Source organism: Octopus sinensis, linkage group LG30, assembly GCF_006345805.1.
Source record: "Octopus sinensis linkage group LG30, ASM634580v1, whole genome shotgun sequence".
Lineage (NCBI taxonomy): Eukaryota > Metazoa > Mollusca > Cephalopoda > Octopoda > Octopodidae > Octopus > Octopus sinensis.
The window spans coordinates 515,133-532,632 of NC_043026.1; the positions used below are offsets into that span (position 1 = coordinate 515,133).

Here is a 17,500-nt window from a genome sequence, read left to right on the forward strand (position 1 = left end):
TATATACGTATATATATACATACATATACGTACATATATATATACGTATATATATAATTCATATATGCATATGTATAGATATATGTGTATGTATATACATATGTTAAGTTAAGTTAAGTTAATTTTGGGGCTCAAAAAGCAAAAAGCAAGGTCATGTAGGGGGACATGGAGTTATGTACAGGGTGGTGTTCATGCAACGAGTTCAGGTCATTTCTGGTCAAGAGAGACTTTGAACCGAGCGGTCGTCCGCATCTTCACTATCTCGTCCGGCAGCTTACATACATACATACATACATACATACATACATACATACATACATAGGTATACACAGACATGCGGGAAGTAAAAAGACACCTTCAATTTTCAAAATTTCTGATCTAAGCTAAGTAAAGTGAGGCGTGTATTATTATGCGAACAAATTCGCAAAAAAAAAAATGAGCGGGAGAAAATTTCATTGAAATGGTGTAACTCTGAAAACGAAGGATTGGGTTTAGAATTTGAGTAAATATTGGCAAGTACACCCGCACACGTTTCTCTAAAAAAAAAAACCTCGGATTTTTGCATGGAATCAAGTAACCTGAACCCCTAATGTGCCAATGTGCCGCAAACCCATTGCTTTTGTTCGGAAAAAAGGGTGGGAGGGGGAAGAGGAAATTGCCCTCCCCCCAATCCCGGCATCATTGGAAATTTTTTTTCGTTGAATGAAATACGGTGACCTAGTATGCCACAAAAACCGTTTTTTTTGTCCGGAAAACGGGGGATGGGGTGGGGTGGAACTCTCGAAAATTTTACCCACCCCACCTCCAACATTTTATAGAAATACGTTTTCAAGAGTGTGGATTAGATGGTTCGTTATTAAATATATATTTACTAGTTGGTACTATGTGAATTAATATGTTAACGTCTATATTGTGTGTATTTTATGCTAAAAATATTTCCAATGATTCTGAGATGGGGGGAGGGTTCCGATTTCCCACCCCCACTTTTTCCAAACAAAAACAAGGTGTTTGTGGTACATTAGGAGGTCAGGGTACTTGATTCTACGCAAAAAATCCAAGTTTTTTTTCTTTTTTTTTACTACAAAGGATAAACATCTCCGATCTTCCATTTTTTTTGTAGTTTTCTTGAAATAATACAAAGTATTTCTTCCTTAAGCAGAGTCTACAGCATAAATTTAAACGATATCTACCATGGATATATATGCCGGAGTGGTCAATATGTGACCATTTGAATATTCTATGACACTAATTCTTTTACTACTCTAACCAAAAATTTAATGAAGTTTAATTCCATATAAAAATAAATTTGAATAACCAGTGCCATTCAAAGAAATTTAGTTCTCTACATTTGTAAACAAATATCATCTCTATATTCACGTGAAGATACGTTAAATAGTGTCTTGTTTTTAAAATTTTGTTTTATTTGATTTTCCTGTAAAATTCTGTTGCTCTACAGTATCTTATTAGCATCCATTATTGTATTCGAACATTTTTACTGTATATTTGCAATATACTAAAATTCCAGCTCCATTTTTCAAAATCGTCCGAAGTACGGCAACGAGAGGCTCAAAATAATATTTTGCTTCAACTTCCAATATTGAATATTCCCCTTTCTCTCTTGCTAACATAGAAGTGTTTATAACTGTCTGTCTGTTGCCCGTCTCTGTCTGTCTGTCTATCTACAGTTTTATACATACATACATACATACTTACATACATACATACATACATACATACATACATACATACATGCATCATACATAAACACATCCAAAAAAGCACACTCATATGACTATTGGTAAGGATAATACAAATACACACAAGCATAATGAGGCGGTCGTGCATATATACACACACATATATATATACAAACATACAAACATGTATATATATACGTATATATGTATATATATTGTATATATATACGTGTATATATATACTTATACTATGTATATATGTACATATATATATACATATAGGTATATGTATATAGATATGATATATATATTATTATATATATGTGTATATATATATATATATATTATTTATATTATATATATATAATGTATATGTATATATATATGTATATGTATATATATATATATATTTATATATATATATATGTATATGTAATATATATATATATATATATATATATTATATATAATAAACATGCATACATAGAAACCTACTGAAACGCATCATACATACATACATACATGCATGCATACATAAATTCCTGACAACTGGCAAGATTTCAGACGGATCTTTCACCAATCTCGTTTGTTTCGTCCCGAGTACATTATTAGATAATTTAATTAACCGCCGCCAAACAACAACAGTAACAACAACAAAACAACTACCAAAATAATAGAAAGAACACCAAGCACAGCATTAAAAACACCAGCAGCAGCAGCGGCAATATAAGCAACAACACGAAGAACAAAAACCTCGAAGAAAAGAATCGTCAACAGCAGCAGTAGTAGCAACAGCAGCAGCATCATTAACAATGACAGTCATAACAACTACAATAACCATATAACAACAACAACAACAACAACAACAACAACAGCAATAAAACAAGAACAAAGAGAATCTAAGACGGTTCATATAAAAACTACGGAAGAACCCAAAAAATATATGAAAAATGTTTTGCAAACAAAATCTTCAAAATACGACCATGTTTACAATTTATGTAACTTCCATAAGCACCACCAGCATGACCCTGGGTATCTCTGTTATGGTAACCTTCACCGTCGCTACCAACGTAATACCATCTTAACTATCATCACCCCCACTTTCCCCGTTATCGTCTGCACCTTCATATATTTAAGTGTATTTAAGGTCTACTGAGACACACACACACATATATATATACACATATATATAAACACATACATATATATATATATATATATATAATATATATATATATATATTATATATATACACATACATACATACAAACATACACGCGCACGGACACACACACACACACACACACACACACACACATATATATATATATTCACGCACACACACACGAACACGTACAGATGTATGAAACGCCTGATGATAAAAAATAAGAAAATGAAGTCGGGCCGACAGATGCCAGAGTTTGGATAAACAGAAAGCAGTTGAGCTAAGTTGTTAATAAACGCCAGATAACCCACCCAACTTTCCCACGGCTACCGCCATTAGCGCACTAATGCCGCTATCAAGACTGCTACCGACATGGCCACCCTTTACTAATACCAGTACAGTTACTATGTTCACTACATAATAAATAAATGCACATCAATGATAAAAATAAAAAGAACTAAGTTTAATGACGAGAAACAGTGGCACGTTTTCTTAACGTGGTTTGAACCATAAAATTTACACCTGGTTTAGATGAAGTTTGGAAGTCATTTGACAAATCGGATTTTCTTAAAATTTCTACCAGTGTGCACGTATATATATGCATTTATTACCTCCGCCTCCGCCTTAGCAAAGGCGGAGGTATTGTTTACAGTCACGTTTGTTTGTTTGTTTGTCCGTGGACAAGATATCTCAGGAAACGATGGATGGATTCGGATGAAACTTTCAGGGATGTTCGGCCTGATTCAATTTTGGGACCAATCCGGTACCGGACAAGGATTCTGGATTAATTTTCCTGTGTTTTTCTTTACTTAATTTTTGAGAGGGGTCGGGTTCATTTTTAATATTCTCGTTTGTGACAGCAGTCGAGTTTATTTCAGGTATTCTCATTTTAAAAATCGTTTCTGGCTAATCGTTGAGAGGACGTTGGTGTTGTCTTGGCAGAGGTTGGCGCTCTCTGAGTGCTCTTGTTATAATAATTTCAAATTATTGTACAAGGCCAGCAAGGGGAAGGGGTAAGTTGATTACATCAACACCAGTGCTCAAATGGTACTTATTTTATCGACCCAGAAAAAAATGAAAGGCAAAATCGACCTCGCCGGATCTCGAACGTGGAGACAGACAAAATGCCACTGAGCAATTTTCCCGGTGCGCTAACGATTCTGTCAGATCATCGCCTTATTATTCTGTTATAACAGATAATAAAGACTGTTTTTCTATGACTATAAATTTCATGCTTAACAGGGTAGTCATCAGAGGGAAATGAAAATGATTCATGTAAGTTATTTTCTACCGAGAAGTGGCTATATTTTAGTGGGTTTTATCGATCTTTGTTGGACGTGCGTATGATGAAACGCTAGCAGAAGAAACTTTCAGCTAATACAGCGGAGTAATATCAATGACGGCAGCTCATGTATTGATATCGATTCCAAATTCTCATTGATGTTTTGCCTCTCTGGAGATAGCGTAGGATACGAGAACAGGCACTCATTCGATTAAGTATCATGGTACTCCGTCGATTACGGCGACGAGGGTTCCAGTTGATCCGATCAACGGAACAGCCTGCTCGTGAAATTAACGTGCATTTGGCTAAGCACTCCAAAGACAAGTTCTTGGGGAGATTCAGCGTAACAAAGAGTGTGACAAGGCTGGTCATTTGAAATAAAGGTATAACAGAAACAGAAAGAAAGAATGAGAGAAAGAGCCTCGTGGAGATTTGCTCAATAAACACTCACAACGCCCGGTCTGAGAATCGAAACTGTGATCCTAAGACCGCGAGTCCGCTGCACTAACCACTGGGCTATTGCGCCTCCACTGATTGGGTATAGACGGTACCAAATCATACTTCACGAAGGAAAAGTGTAGGCAGATCACAGAATATAGATAAACACTGAAGTGTGTGCAGAAATTATCAGTAATTTGATCTGGAAATGAGTTCGATTATTGTTTGCAAAACCAAAGCGGTCCAGTAAGTAAGATTATCGCAAAAACAATTAAGCAGATCAAGATATGGTTCCTGGACAGATGTAGCAAAACCAGAAGATTACACCAAAGGCATGCAATGCCTAAAGACGTCGCATTGCGTGTACATTCAATAATGATTTAATTCGCTGCTGCACTTTATATTTAAACAAAAAGAATTCATTTTCTAAACAATGATAATGCTCAAAGAGCCATGGAGAGGTCAATGCTTGGAATCTCGTTGAGAAAGCACATCAGTAGCGAGATCATCAGAGAGAAGTCCGGCGTGAGGGATGTCATCGTAGAATATACACGCATCAAGTTTAGATGGGCTGGACACGTCACCCGGCTCACCGATAATCGGTGGACCCGCGCAGTTGTCGAGTGGTACTTGCGCGAGCGGAAACGACCACTCAGAAGGCCTCCACCACGGTGGAGTTACGATTTCAGGAGGGCGACTGGGTTCGCTTGGATGAGAAAGGCACGATCCAGAGAGGAGTGGACAGCGTGCTGGGATCAGCGATGCCAAATGGACGCCCGACGGACTGGTCAGTCAAGGTGATGAAGGTGATGTATATATGTATTATATAATATATATATATATATATATTATATATATATATATATATATAGATATATATATTAATAATATATCAAAAAGCAAAAATAAAGATTCAAGTTAATTTAATGAATTTACTTGAATATGGTACCTACTAACTTAGATGCACCAAAAAAAAACTATACTGTTTTAACAATACAGTAATGTGGGGTGATTATAAGCGAGAAAGAAGCAACAAAGAATGGATAGGTTTTAGTACATCGTTTTCATACAAGGACAGGCTTTATTAAAAGTTGCAAAAATTACAGCATATAAACGTGTCCCGTACTCATCAGCTAAAATACATGTGAGTTCTCTAGACATCCTAGTGGTTGAGGCTATACTCATGAAGTAATGTAGATAATTAAGTAACATAAACAGATTTCCAAAGTTCATTAAAGTTCTTTAAAGATGATGTACAGTCTTATCACAGAATTTAAAAAAATATAACAAGAATTGATACCTACCTCATTGTGTTCAACCATTGATAAATTTATCGCCTGTGAATATGAAATTCCTCTTCATTTCTCTGGAAATTTACATCTACACCACTGGAAATTGTGCATCTATACAAAGGATTAATTCACCCTCTCTGTAATGCTAATAAGCAGGAATTGAGACCCACCTCGTTGTGATTAACAATGGATAAATTTGTCTTTCTGTGAGTATGTAATCCCTCATCATATCTCTGGAAATTCATATGTGCACTATGGATTAGGGTCACCTTCTCTGTGATGGCTATTTAAACTTTTTTAAATTCTGTGATAAGACTGTACATCATCTTTAAAGAACTTTAATGAACTTTGGAAATCTGTTTATGTTACTTAATTATCTACAATACTTCATGAGTATAGCCTCAACCACTAGGGATGTCTAGAGAACTCACATGTATTTTAGCTGATGAGTACGGGACACGTTATATGCTGTAATTTTTGCAACTTTTTAAAAGCTGTCCTTGTATGAAACGATTGTACTAAAAACCTATCCATTCTTGTTGCTTCTTTCTCGCGTATAGATATATATTATATATATATATATATATATATAGCATAATCATCATCATCGTTTTAACGTCCGCTTTCCATACTGGCATGGGTTGGGCGTGTATATATATATATATATATATATATATATATATACAGGGTGTCCATAAAGTCTCTCTACAATTAAAAAAAATTATTACATAGGCAGTTGACGAGATATTTTAACCAGATTTATTTTATGTTAATAATTGTTTATTAAAGTTATTTTTTATATTCAATTTTTGTGTTTCAGATACTCTGTTGATGGAAGGGAACTGATTCACTGAACTCCTATAAAATGGCTACTCCTCATGAAAAGGCACAATGTGTATCCTGGTTTATTGAAACAAAATTGGATGTTCAGACTCAACGAAACTACAGAACTAAGTTTGGAAGAGATCCACAATTGCGTCCTTCAATTCGTGCATGTGTGGTATCGAATCAAGTGCAATCGAATAATTTTTCTTCAACGAGGCGGCAATTACTGAAGATGTTTACCTTGACCTTCTGACCGAATATGTGGCACCACAACTGATTGATTTACAACCAACCATCATTTTCCAGCAAGATGGTGCATCATCACATTGGGGACGGCATGTTCGTCAGTTCTTCAATCAAACATTTCCAGACTGATGGATTGGAAGGGATAGGCCAATTCCATGGCCACCGCGTTCGCCAGATATCACTCCCTTGGACTTCGTTTTATGGGGTTATGTAAAAGATATCGTGTATCAAACAAAGGTAAGGGACATTGCTGACTTGAAGCAAAGAATTCGTAATGCCATTGCCACCGTTGATGAGGCTACCCTACAGCGAACATGGCAAGAAATCGAGTACCATCTTGATGTGCTTCGCGCAACTAATGGTGCTCATATTGAGGTCTATTAAATAACAGTTAAAAAACTTTAATAAACAATTATTACAATAAAACAAATCTGGTGAAGATATCTTGTCAATTGCCTTTGTAATAAAATTTTAAAACTGTAAAGAGACTTTATGGACACCCTGTATATATAAATACGCCCAATTTTTACCAAATAAATACGTTTTATTTATTATTTTGCACATTACTTAATCATTAGTATATGTTTTTATTTTATATTTCATTTTTTCTATAGGTTGTAATTTTTTTCTATATAGTATAATTTAATTTTTTCATTACTGAATTGATAAAAGGTGTTTTTTTTTCTAATTTATATATATATATATATATATATATATATATATATATACACACACACACATATAAAGGTTATGTATGCATATATTTTCAGGAGAGCATTGAACTTAAGTTCTCTAACCTTAAACCCAGCCGCATAACCATTATCATCGCCACGAACAACAACACCATCACCACCGACACAGCTGGTATCAGTAGTCTTTTCCCTATCATCTTTTGACATATCTATTTATACAAATCACACCAGTAAGAGCGAAACTACCAATGCCAAACCATTCCCACTACTAAAACATGTCAACCTTTTCCTCCCCCCCATTCTTCTAATCATAATTTTCATAATTTTCTAAAATAACCACCATAAATATCGTCGTCGTCATAATCATCATCATCATCATCATCGTGGTTGTCGTCTCTTTTATATGGTAACTTAAAAACTATATTAAAAACTATATATATATATATGTATGTAGGTATGTATACACACACAAGCACGCACGCGCGCGCGCACACACACATACACACACACACAAAGACGCACACACACATTAACATACATATTTGTATATATATATATACATCTGCACCATCGGATGCTCTAGAGCCAGTTGTTAAACATCCCATTTGTGTGGGATCGATACTAGATGTGTCGAAAACAATTGTAGTGATTAATAAAAATTCTCGTATCTCTCATCTTCCGACTCTCTTTAACACACACACAGACATACACACACACACGCACGCACGCACGCAAAAAATAAAACTATTTTATTCCACACGAGTAGAAATATAGTAAAATATATGTTGAAAATGCACTGAGAATACTTAAAATATTCTTTTATAGTTATATTTAACCGGTTTCATAGTTTTCGTGATTTTCAAAAGATTCAAATAGAAACACCTGGCTTATGTCGCAGCTGTTTTGCTACTGACTAGTGTTTTGAACTTACCCTATATTCATAGGAAGTTCATGACTCAAAGTAGTATATGTTTTGAGTAGAAATTGATTGGTAGAGGATAGTCACATGACTGGTCTTAGAAAGTTTAACAGGTTCCCCGCTACGTCCATGTATTAGTATCAAGTGGCAATGTCTGGCGTCGTAAGTTGAGGTTGACACGGTTGACTGAACACACCTAGTGACTACCAAATAATCAATGTTCTGAATGTTTTCTGTCAAGTGTTTGTATATATGTATATGTATATGTATATGTATATGTATATATATATATATATATATATATATATATTATATATATATATATATATATATATATATATATATATATATATATATATATATATATATATATATATATAAAAAGTTATATATGTATACATACATATATATGTATGTATATATATATATATATATATATACCTATGCATACATACGCACACACACATATATATATAATACATACATACACACACACACATATATATGTATATATATTTGTACACACAGCCAGGTACATATTTAAGAAATAGAAAGTTCAGGCGAATACTAAGTTAACACTTCATACAAGATCTTAGCAGACAGAATGTGTAAGAAAATAAGAATTCCGCAAAAGAAAGAAACATTCTACTAATTCAAATAACATGATATTACATACGAGCTATAAGTCCTAGGAAAAATACCGATTATCAGGTTGGTGCATTCCTTGCAGAGTATAAAAATAAGCAAACAATACAGATTTATATCATTTGTATGTATAACTTATCATGAAGATTGATGCAAAAATTTCTGATTATTGAAACGATCGTAGCTGATTAAAAATTCTAATGCCGCCATCTTCATTCCTGTATTCTTTTATACATTGCGATAATAATCGGTATTTTTCTCAGGATATGTATGAAGAATGAACATGTGTGTGTATGTGTAAGCATAGTACATATATGCACGCACACACACACACACACACACACAGAACAGACACACACACACACACACACAGACACACAGACACACACACACACACAAGTGTATATATGTATGTATGAGTGTTTGTGCATATATCTATATATATAAAACTCAACTTGTGTGTCTGTCTGTGTGTTTAAATTCCTGGCACATCTCCTCCTAGCCAACAAATCGTAGAACCATCAAAAATGGGTCACTTAAAGTTTAGGCGAATGAACATTGAACTGCGCCCTTTTTGTTCCGAAATTCATTTCGCAAGTGCAAAAATCGATAATGTGTTTGTTTAGGCCTTATAGATTATAGATTAAAGTTTGAGCATTGAAGGAGGTAACTCTAGAAAAACTATCAATGTTAGAGAGTAGCCTCACTTGGAAGAAATAATGGCTGAGTGATAGAATGACATAAGATAGCGAGGGGAATGAGAGTGGTGTGAGGGGATAGGGGAAAGTAAGATATAAAAATGTTTAGTGAAAGGGAAACAGGCAACGAGAAACCATGGAGAATATGAGTAATACTGATCAAAAAGAATAATTCAGCAATGCAATTATTTGATCAAAAATTTATGAAACGCTTCTACGTACTTCCTATTGAGGAAATGTAACACATAAGCGCTAAAATAGAGGGCATTAAATGGTTGATTTTAAAACCAAAAATAATTGAATTTTGATTGAACTTCATCCAAGTTTAGCTTAATTCGCGCGTGCATAGAACGCACGAGCGCACGAGCCGGGCAATAGTGCTAGTATATATATATATATATATATATATATATATATATATATATATATATATATGAAAGCCATACAACGTGAACTGCTTCAATATAGATGAAAGAAAACTTACCCAGAATCCTTTGTTCTCATAGTATGTCGTTTCTGTCTTCTTCCTCATTTTGTGATGTCGTTTCCATATAAGATATATCGATACACCAGCAATAATCAATATAATAATAACGCACAATGGTGTGGCAATTTTCATTGTTGTATGATTGTCGGGAGTCACTGAAAAAGTGGAGTACAAAAAAAACTTCAATGTCATATTTTTTTTTGCTTCTTCAATAATATATATTCTTTTCTACTTTAGGCACACGGCCCGAATTTGTTTTGGGGGAGGGCGTCAATCGATTAGATGGACTCCACTACGCAACTGATACTTAATTTATCGATCCCGAAAAGATGAATGGTAAAGTTGACCTCGGCGGTATTTGAACTCAGAACATAAAGACAGACGAAATATCGCTTAGCATTTCGCCCGGCGGGCTAACGTTTCTTATTTATTGCCCACAAAGGGCTAAACATAGAGGGAACAAACAAGGACAGACAAAGGGATTAAGTCAATTACACCGACCCCAGTGCGTAACTGGTACTTAATTTATCGACCCCGCAAGGATGAAAGGCAAAGTCGACCTCGGCGGAATTTGAACTCAGAACATAGCGGTAGACGAAATACCGCTAAACATTTCGCCCGGCGTGCTAACGATTCTGCTAACTCACCGGCGTAAATGCGATGGGGAAATCGACTACATTGATTCCCAACTCTCAACTGGTACTTTATCGTATCGAAACCGAATGGGTGAAAAGGCAGTTGACCTCGTTAGGAGGTTTAATATTACGTCGATATTATCTGACGGTTACACCTTACACTATTGCCGAAGTTACAGAGACGTAAACGCACAAACACCGGTTATCAAGCGGTTGTGGGGTTCAAACACACACACACACACACACACATATCTATATTTATACATAATTAGGATAAAATCCTTATCTGATGATTTATCAGCGGCCAGCAGACTAAAAATACCATAATGGTTAATTTATATTAAAATTATAATAAGGGTGCTGAATGATTACAACACCAGTCTGCTAGAAATAGACCCCAAATTGTCTTTGAACTACTTAGATTATTACTCCACTACACAAGTGGAGTAATAATCTAAGTGGTTCATAGACCATTTGGAGTTTATTTCTAGCAGACTGGTGTTGTAATCATTTAACACCCTTATCATAATGTTATATATATATATATATATATATATATGAATTCTCAAACGCAGGATAATGCTAATAATATAGCCTGAACAAGATAAGCTACCCCTATTTCGCAGGGAAAAGTGTTGGCGGTCCCGCCAACACACACACACACACACATATATATGTAGAAGCTCGAGTTTCTATATAACGATGATTGCATTAATTAAATATCCAAATGATGATATAAATGAAATGTATCTACACAGGAAACGTAACTAAACAACATAAATTTTTTAGCTTCAAACTATTTCCCATTTTTATTTCCGAATCGATCCATACACTCAAAGCCAACGTTAATCAGCTTCCTTCTTCTCCTGGACTCCTTTGAAATAGCTAACTGCTTACCATAACAAGGCACATCCAAATTACGTTACTGACACACCCATGCTATCTACACCACTTCCACCCCTGTGTCTGCACTAACTGCTTTTTCTTCCATCCAATTACGTCACCCTTGTGAAATTCCATTTCCTTTCATGTTTTTCCTGTAGAAGTAATCTGAATTTCAACTGTATCAGTTTCTCATTAGTCTCAGAGGACCTGCGAAGGTGAAATATACTTTTTTCTGGATGTAGAAAATTATTTTCTTTATTTGCCACTAAGGGATTAACATAGAGGGACAATACAAGGCAAAGGGGTAGGGGTCATACAAAAAAAAGCATATACACAGGTTTTAACAAAAGGTAAAAGGCTAGATATTATTCATGTAAACATAAAAACAACGTAGATCTCAAAAGTTTTCTGGGTTGATCGCGGAAACCCCACAAGCCGCAAGCCAATCGCTAGGTCAAAACCTAGAAGTTCATACTCAAGTCAGGTCCATTCATTCTGACCATTCTTGCAACATTTGTCCATCTTATCTCAAATTAGCTCGGGAACAATAACTCTCTCTCCAGCCTTAGTTTTCTTTTCATGTGGAAGATGAAGAAGTTAATCAAACCAGTGCCAGAGAGAAAGGTGCCCGTCCTCAAGCCTTTCACCCGTGACAGTCACACAACCTCTTTCGCCACTAAGCAAGGAAAAGCTGCCTGGCTTTCCCGGTTAAAAGAGGGCGGTGGGACAATCTTAATGATGGACTCAGTTGACAGCTGTGCTCCTCACAGACGCGACAACCAGGTGTTTGACATATACCCACACGTCAGATATCATCGGACACTGGACGAGTGTGGGCAGAACGGCCTCATCGCTCTGTCCGCATCTTGGGCAGGTCCGACTGACTGCACTTTCGTGCCTGAAAAGTTTATCCCAAACTGGTAGTTTTAATCCCTTAAAGGGACTGAATCAGTTCATCAATTTCACTATGCTGCTTCTATTTACTGTCGTGAGTTACATATTATTATGTAAAATCTGTATAGGTATAGATGATATTTACCGCTGTGAATTAAATGTCTCGGATTCATGTACATAATTTAATACGGTTACTGGATAGAAACGACTGATTTCCTAGCTTCTTACTTTATACATGGTTTATCTATCGACCTCATATCACGCGCTCTTACAATGTGTACGTACCATGTTATCACAGTACATCTGCATACGACACTCGTGTCACGTTTATGAACGAAACTGTAGGGTCTAATTACTCGATTGCTGTTCTGTAGCAACCTGCAGTTGAGTACTCCCAAATTAGCACTCCCAAATCTCTACGTAAAGAGTGAACTTCTGCATGTAAAGTAACATTGTAAGGTGCAGTCACCTATAGCGTTCTCAATCAACGCAGGGATTGTCTTAGTATGTCAATTTTAATCCTTATTCTCATAATACACTATTGTAAATGAAAATTTTTTTTTCAAAAGACTGAAGAAGGACAAAAGTTTGTGAATGATAGCTGAATAAAGGAATTAAATAATAGGCCGGAAATCTTGGAGGAGGGGGCCAATCGCTTATATCGATCCCAGTGTCTAACTATTATTACTTATTTTGTCAACCTCGAGACGACGAAAGGCCAAGTTAACTACGGAGAGATTTGAACACAGAACGTAAAAAACACAGATCGTAAACACGAACAAAATACCACTAAGTTTTTTGTCCGGCGCACTAATAATCCTGTCAGCTCGCATAACATCGGTCTCAAATTTTGGCACAAGAGTAAGTCGATTACATCGACCCCAGTGCTTAACTGTTACTTATTTTATTGACTCCGAAAGGATGTAAGGCAAAGTTGACCTCGGCGGGATTTGAACTCAGAACGTTTAAGACGGATGAAATACCGCTAATCATTTTGCCTGGCGTGCTAACGATTCTGCCAGCTCGCCACCTTAATAATACTGAAGGTAATAATCCTTTCCCTTATATGCACAAGGCCTGAAGTTTGGGGGAGGGGTTTAGTCGATTACATCGACCCCACTGCTCAACTGGTACTTATTTCATCGATCCTGAAGGATGAAAGGCAAAGTCGACCTCGGTGGAATTTGAACTCAGAACGTAAAGACGAGTGAAATACCGCTAAGCATTTCGCCCGGCCTGCTAACGATTCTTCCAGCAGGTTTCCTTAATAATGATAATAAGAGTAATAATTAGAAAATGTTTTTAATAAATAATCATGAAAGTATTCAATACCTCATCAGAATAAACGTGAAATGAAGAGTTTTGGTTAGGAATACTATGCACCACCAAGTCCAGGACTCGAAACTGCGATCTTACGATCATGAATACAATATCTTAACCACTTCCAAGCCACACATTCTCACAAATATTACTTAAAAATAATAAAGAAATAACAAAAAGTTAAAAATTTTATAAATGCGTGCCAACCTCTTTTTAATTTTGTCTTGAAATGAAGTGAAGTCAACAGAAAGCGTTTTGTGCCGTGTATGTTCGGTAGCCACATTAATCCCGCTTCATATCGCCTACCTGGTAGTAGAGACTCTAGTTTATAATGCACGGTCGTAGAGTTAAGGGCTTCGCTCCAGGTCCAGTTGGCAGGGTTGGTGGCCCGTTCCCTGTGAACGACATACAATGCTCTGGTCGAATTCTGTGAACGGGTAGTCAATTGATGCCATTCTAGAAGACAAGAGGTTCTGCGCAATATGGAAACTACAAAGTGGAGATCAATGTTGTTCGAGATTGTGTCGTCAACATTTTCGTATTTTACTAAAAAAGAAAAAGAAGCATTGAAAATGTTTGAAAAATATTTGAAAATTCAATTAATATATTCCTAGTAATTCCACCACATAAAAATAAAACGCTGACCGGATTTGCTCTCCAAAGAAATCGATGACAAGGTATTATAGCGAGATGAAATAAAAGGATACTGATTCCATATCATGAAAACAGCCAGAAAGAAAGTCCTTATTTGCACTCAGGAAGGACATACGAGGGTTTGTGTATTTGACCATAGTGAAAACAATTGATATATTTTTGTAAACTTAGTCAAGAGATAAGGCAATGACTGTAACTTGGGCAAGCCTCGCAGATTGGCTCGAAAAATCGTGTAGTTTGAAACTTCTCTTACCTCAATGAAACGAGTGTGTTGTGCACACACATTGTCTGAAAGAATAAGTCATTCTCCACAGACGAAATACATCAGTGATTAGCATATACACGTTCGAATACGCCAGGACGTATTAAAAATTAATACGAAAGTCAATGTTTTCCATACATTTAATGCTAATAAAATGCAATGTTGTTTTCAAATATTTCAATATCATACGATATCTGGTATTAAAACTTGAAATATCATAATACTCTTTTCTACTCTAGGCAAAAGGCCCGAAATTTTTGGGGAGAAGACAGTCGATTAGATCGATTCCAGTATGCAACTGGTACTTAATTTATCGAACCCGAAATGATGAAAGGCAATGTCGACGTCGGCGGAATTTGAACTCAGAACATAGCGGTAGACGAAATACCGCTAAACATTTCGCCCGGCGTGCTAACGATTCTGCCAACTCACCGCCTTAATAAACTTGAAATATTAATGCTGTCATAGACTAGAAAAAACTCCTGTCGTGGCGATCCAATCAAGGCACAGTTAAAAATAGAAATAAGTATCCTAAAAGCAGTTCGCGAAAATAAGGAAACGGGGTCCATATCTATAATTTTCAGTCATCTTCATATGTTGGTATTAATAAAGTTTATGTAACTATAAAAACAAAATAAGTGTGAGCATTCTACACTCAATTACTGATTCATAATTTCAACTCCAACTATAGTCATTCGACTGTAAATCAATCAATCAATCAATCAATCACTCAATCAATCAATCAATCCATGCATGCATATAAACTTGATAAAACATTATCACTGCTAGTTTCCTTGGAGCTGCGGCCGTTAGAAGTATCCGTCCAGATCTTCCTTCTAGAACGACAAAAAAATACATTATTTACATTATTTATATTTGACGTTTCGGCTGATATACCCTCCAGCCTTCATCAGGTGTCTTGGGGAAATTTCGAACCTGGGGATTTGTTGTTGTTGTTGTTGTTGTTGTTGTTGTTGTTGTTGCTGTTGTTGTTGTTGCTGTTGTTGTTGTTGCTGTTGTTGTTGTTGTTGTTGTTGTTGTTGTTGTTGTTGTTGTTGTTGTTGTTGTTGTTGTTGTTGTTGTTGTTGTTGTTGTTGTTGTTATTATTATTATTATTATTCAAGTCACAGCCTGGCATCAAACTCGGAATCTTGGGATTAGTAGCCCGCGCTCTTAACCATTAAGGTTATATGCCTCAGGAATGAGAACCCAGGTTCGAAATTTCCTCAAGACACCTGATGAAGGCTGGAGGGTATATCAGCCGAGACGTTGTGTTAACAATAAACAAGATGAGGACAAATATCAGTCAAATGTAAGTAATGTAAATAGTGTACATAATTCCTCATCTCTTAAATATAGAACGAGAAAAGATAGTTCTATTTGGGAGCTGGAAATTAAGTTAAAAGTACTGTCACCGGGTATGTTTGAATCCCGCCCCCTACAAACCCCTATTTCGTATTTCTTTATTGCCCACAAGAGGTTAAACACAGAGGGGACAAACAAGGACAGACAAAGGGATTAAGTCGATTATATCGACCCCAGTGTGTAACTGGTACTTAATTTATTGATCCCGAAAGGATGAAATGCAAAGTCGACCTCGGCGGAATTTGAACTCAGAACGTAACAGCAGACGAAATACCTATTTGTTTACAACCAACAAGGGGCAAAACACAGAGGGGACAAATAAGGATAGACAAACGGATTAAGTCGATTGCATCAGCCCCAGTGCGTAACTGGTACTTAATTTATCGACCCCGCAAGGATGAAAGGCAAAGTCGACCTCGGCGGAATTTGAACTCAGAACGTAACTGCAGACGAAATACGGCTGCGCGTTTCGCCCGGCGTGCTAACGTTTCTGCCAGCTCGCCGAGCTATCGAATAATTAGCTCTAGAGAATTATTATAGTGCGATGATCCGGGAATCAAGTTCGACAAGTTGACAGCTGGTATGAAATATTTGCCAAAAGCTTGGAAGGGATAGAATAAAAAAGAAAAAAAAAACAATAGAAATATTGTTATTTCTAAATCTCAGAGACATTCAGTAACAGGTCTTTAAAGTAAAGGTTATTTGCCAACATGTGGCTGTCCCGAAAGGGACGATGTTACTGTAGTTTTAGCCCTAAGAAACATCATTTCTAGTTGGTTATACAACATACTATCTGTGTCCTTGTATTTCCGAGCTGGGAGCTTAGTATTCCCACCAAGCTGAGCTAAAACAACAGTAACATAGTCCCTTTCGGGACAGCCACATTATGTTGGCAAATAGCCTTTACTTTAAAGAACTGTTACTGTATGTCTTTCTTTGAGAGATTTAGAAATAATAATATTTCTATTTTTTGATTAGTGACTGTGTGTCACTTTGAAAATTATATGTTCGAACTGTGAATTCAGCAACGCTATCTGGCCAAAGCAGTTACTCTGTGTTGATAAAGGGCAATAACCCAGAAACTATTCCACAGATGTTT

At 36.1% G+C, this 17,500-nt stretch overlaps 2 protein-coding genes across 2 annotated transcripts in view; one reads left to right on the plus strand and one right to left on the minus strand.

Annotated features, from left to right (window-relative positions):
- LOC115226727 overlaps positions 1-6,706 on the plus strand; it is a 12,789-nt gene extending 6,083 nt beyond the window's left edge. The window contains exon 4 of the mRNA XM_036515099.1: positions 6,695-6,706. Coding sequence (XP_036370992.1) covers positions 6,695-6,706 — 12 coding nt within the window. The remainder of the gene's footprint in view (positions 1-6,694) is intronic.
- Positions 6,707-7,310: 604 nt separating this feature from the next.
- The window catches only part of LOC118768483, a 30,730-nt gene continuing 20,540 nt past the window's right edge, over positions 7,311-17,500 (minus strand). Inside the window, exons 5-7 of the mRNA XM_036515100.1 lie at positions 14,328-14,666; positions 10,384-10,541; positions 7,311-7,322 (exon numbers count right to left, since the gene is read on the minus strand). Coding sequence (XP_036370993.1) covers positions 7,311-7,322; positions 10,384-10,541; positions 14,328-14,666 — 509 coding nt within the window. The remainder of the gene's footprint in view (positions 7,323-10,383; positions 10,542-14,327; positions 14,667-17,500) is intronic.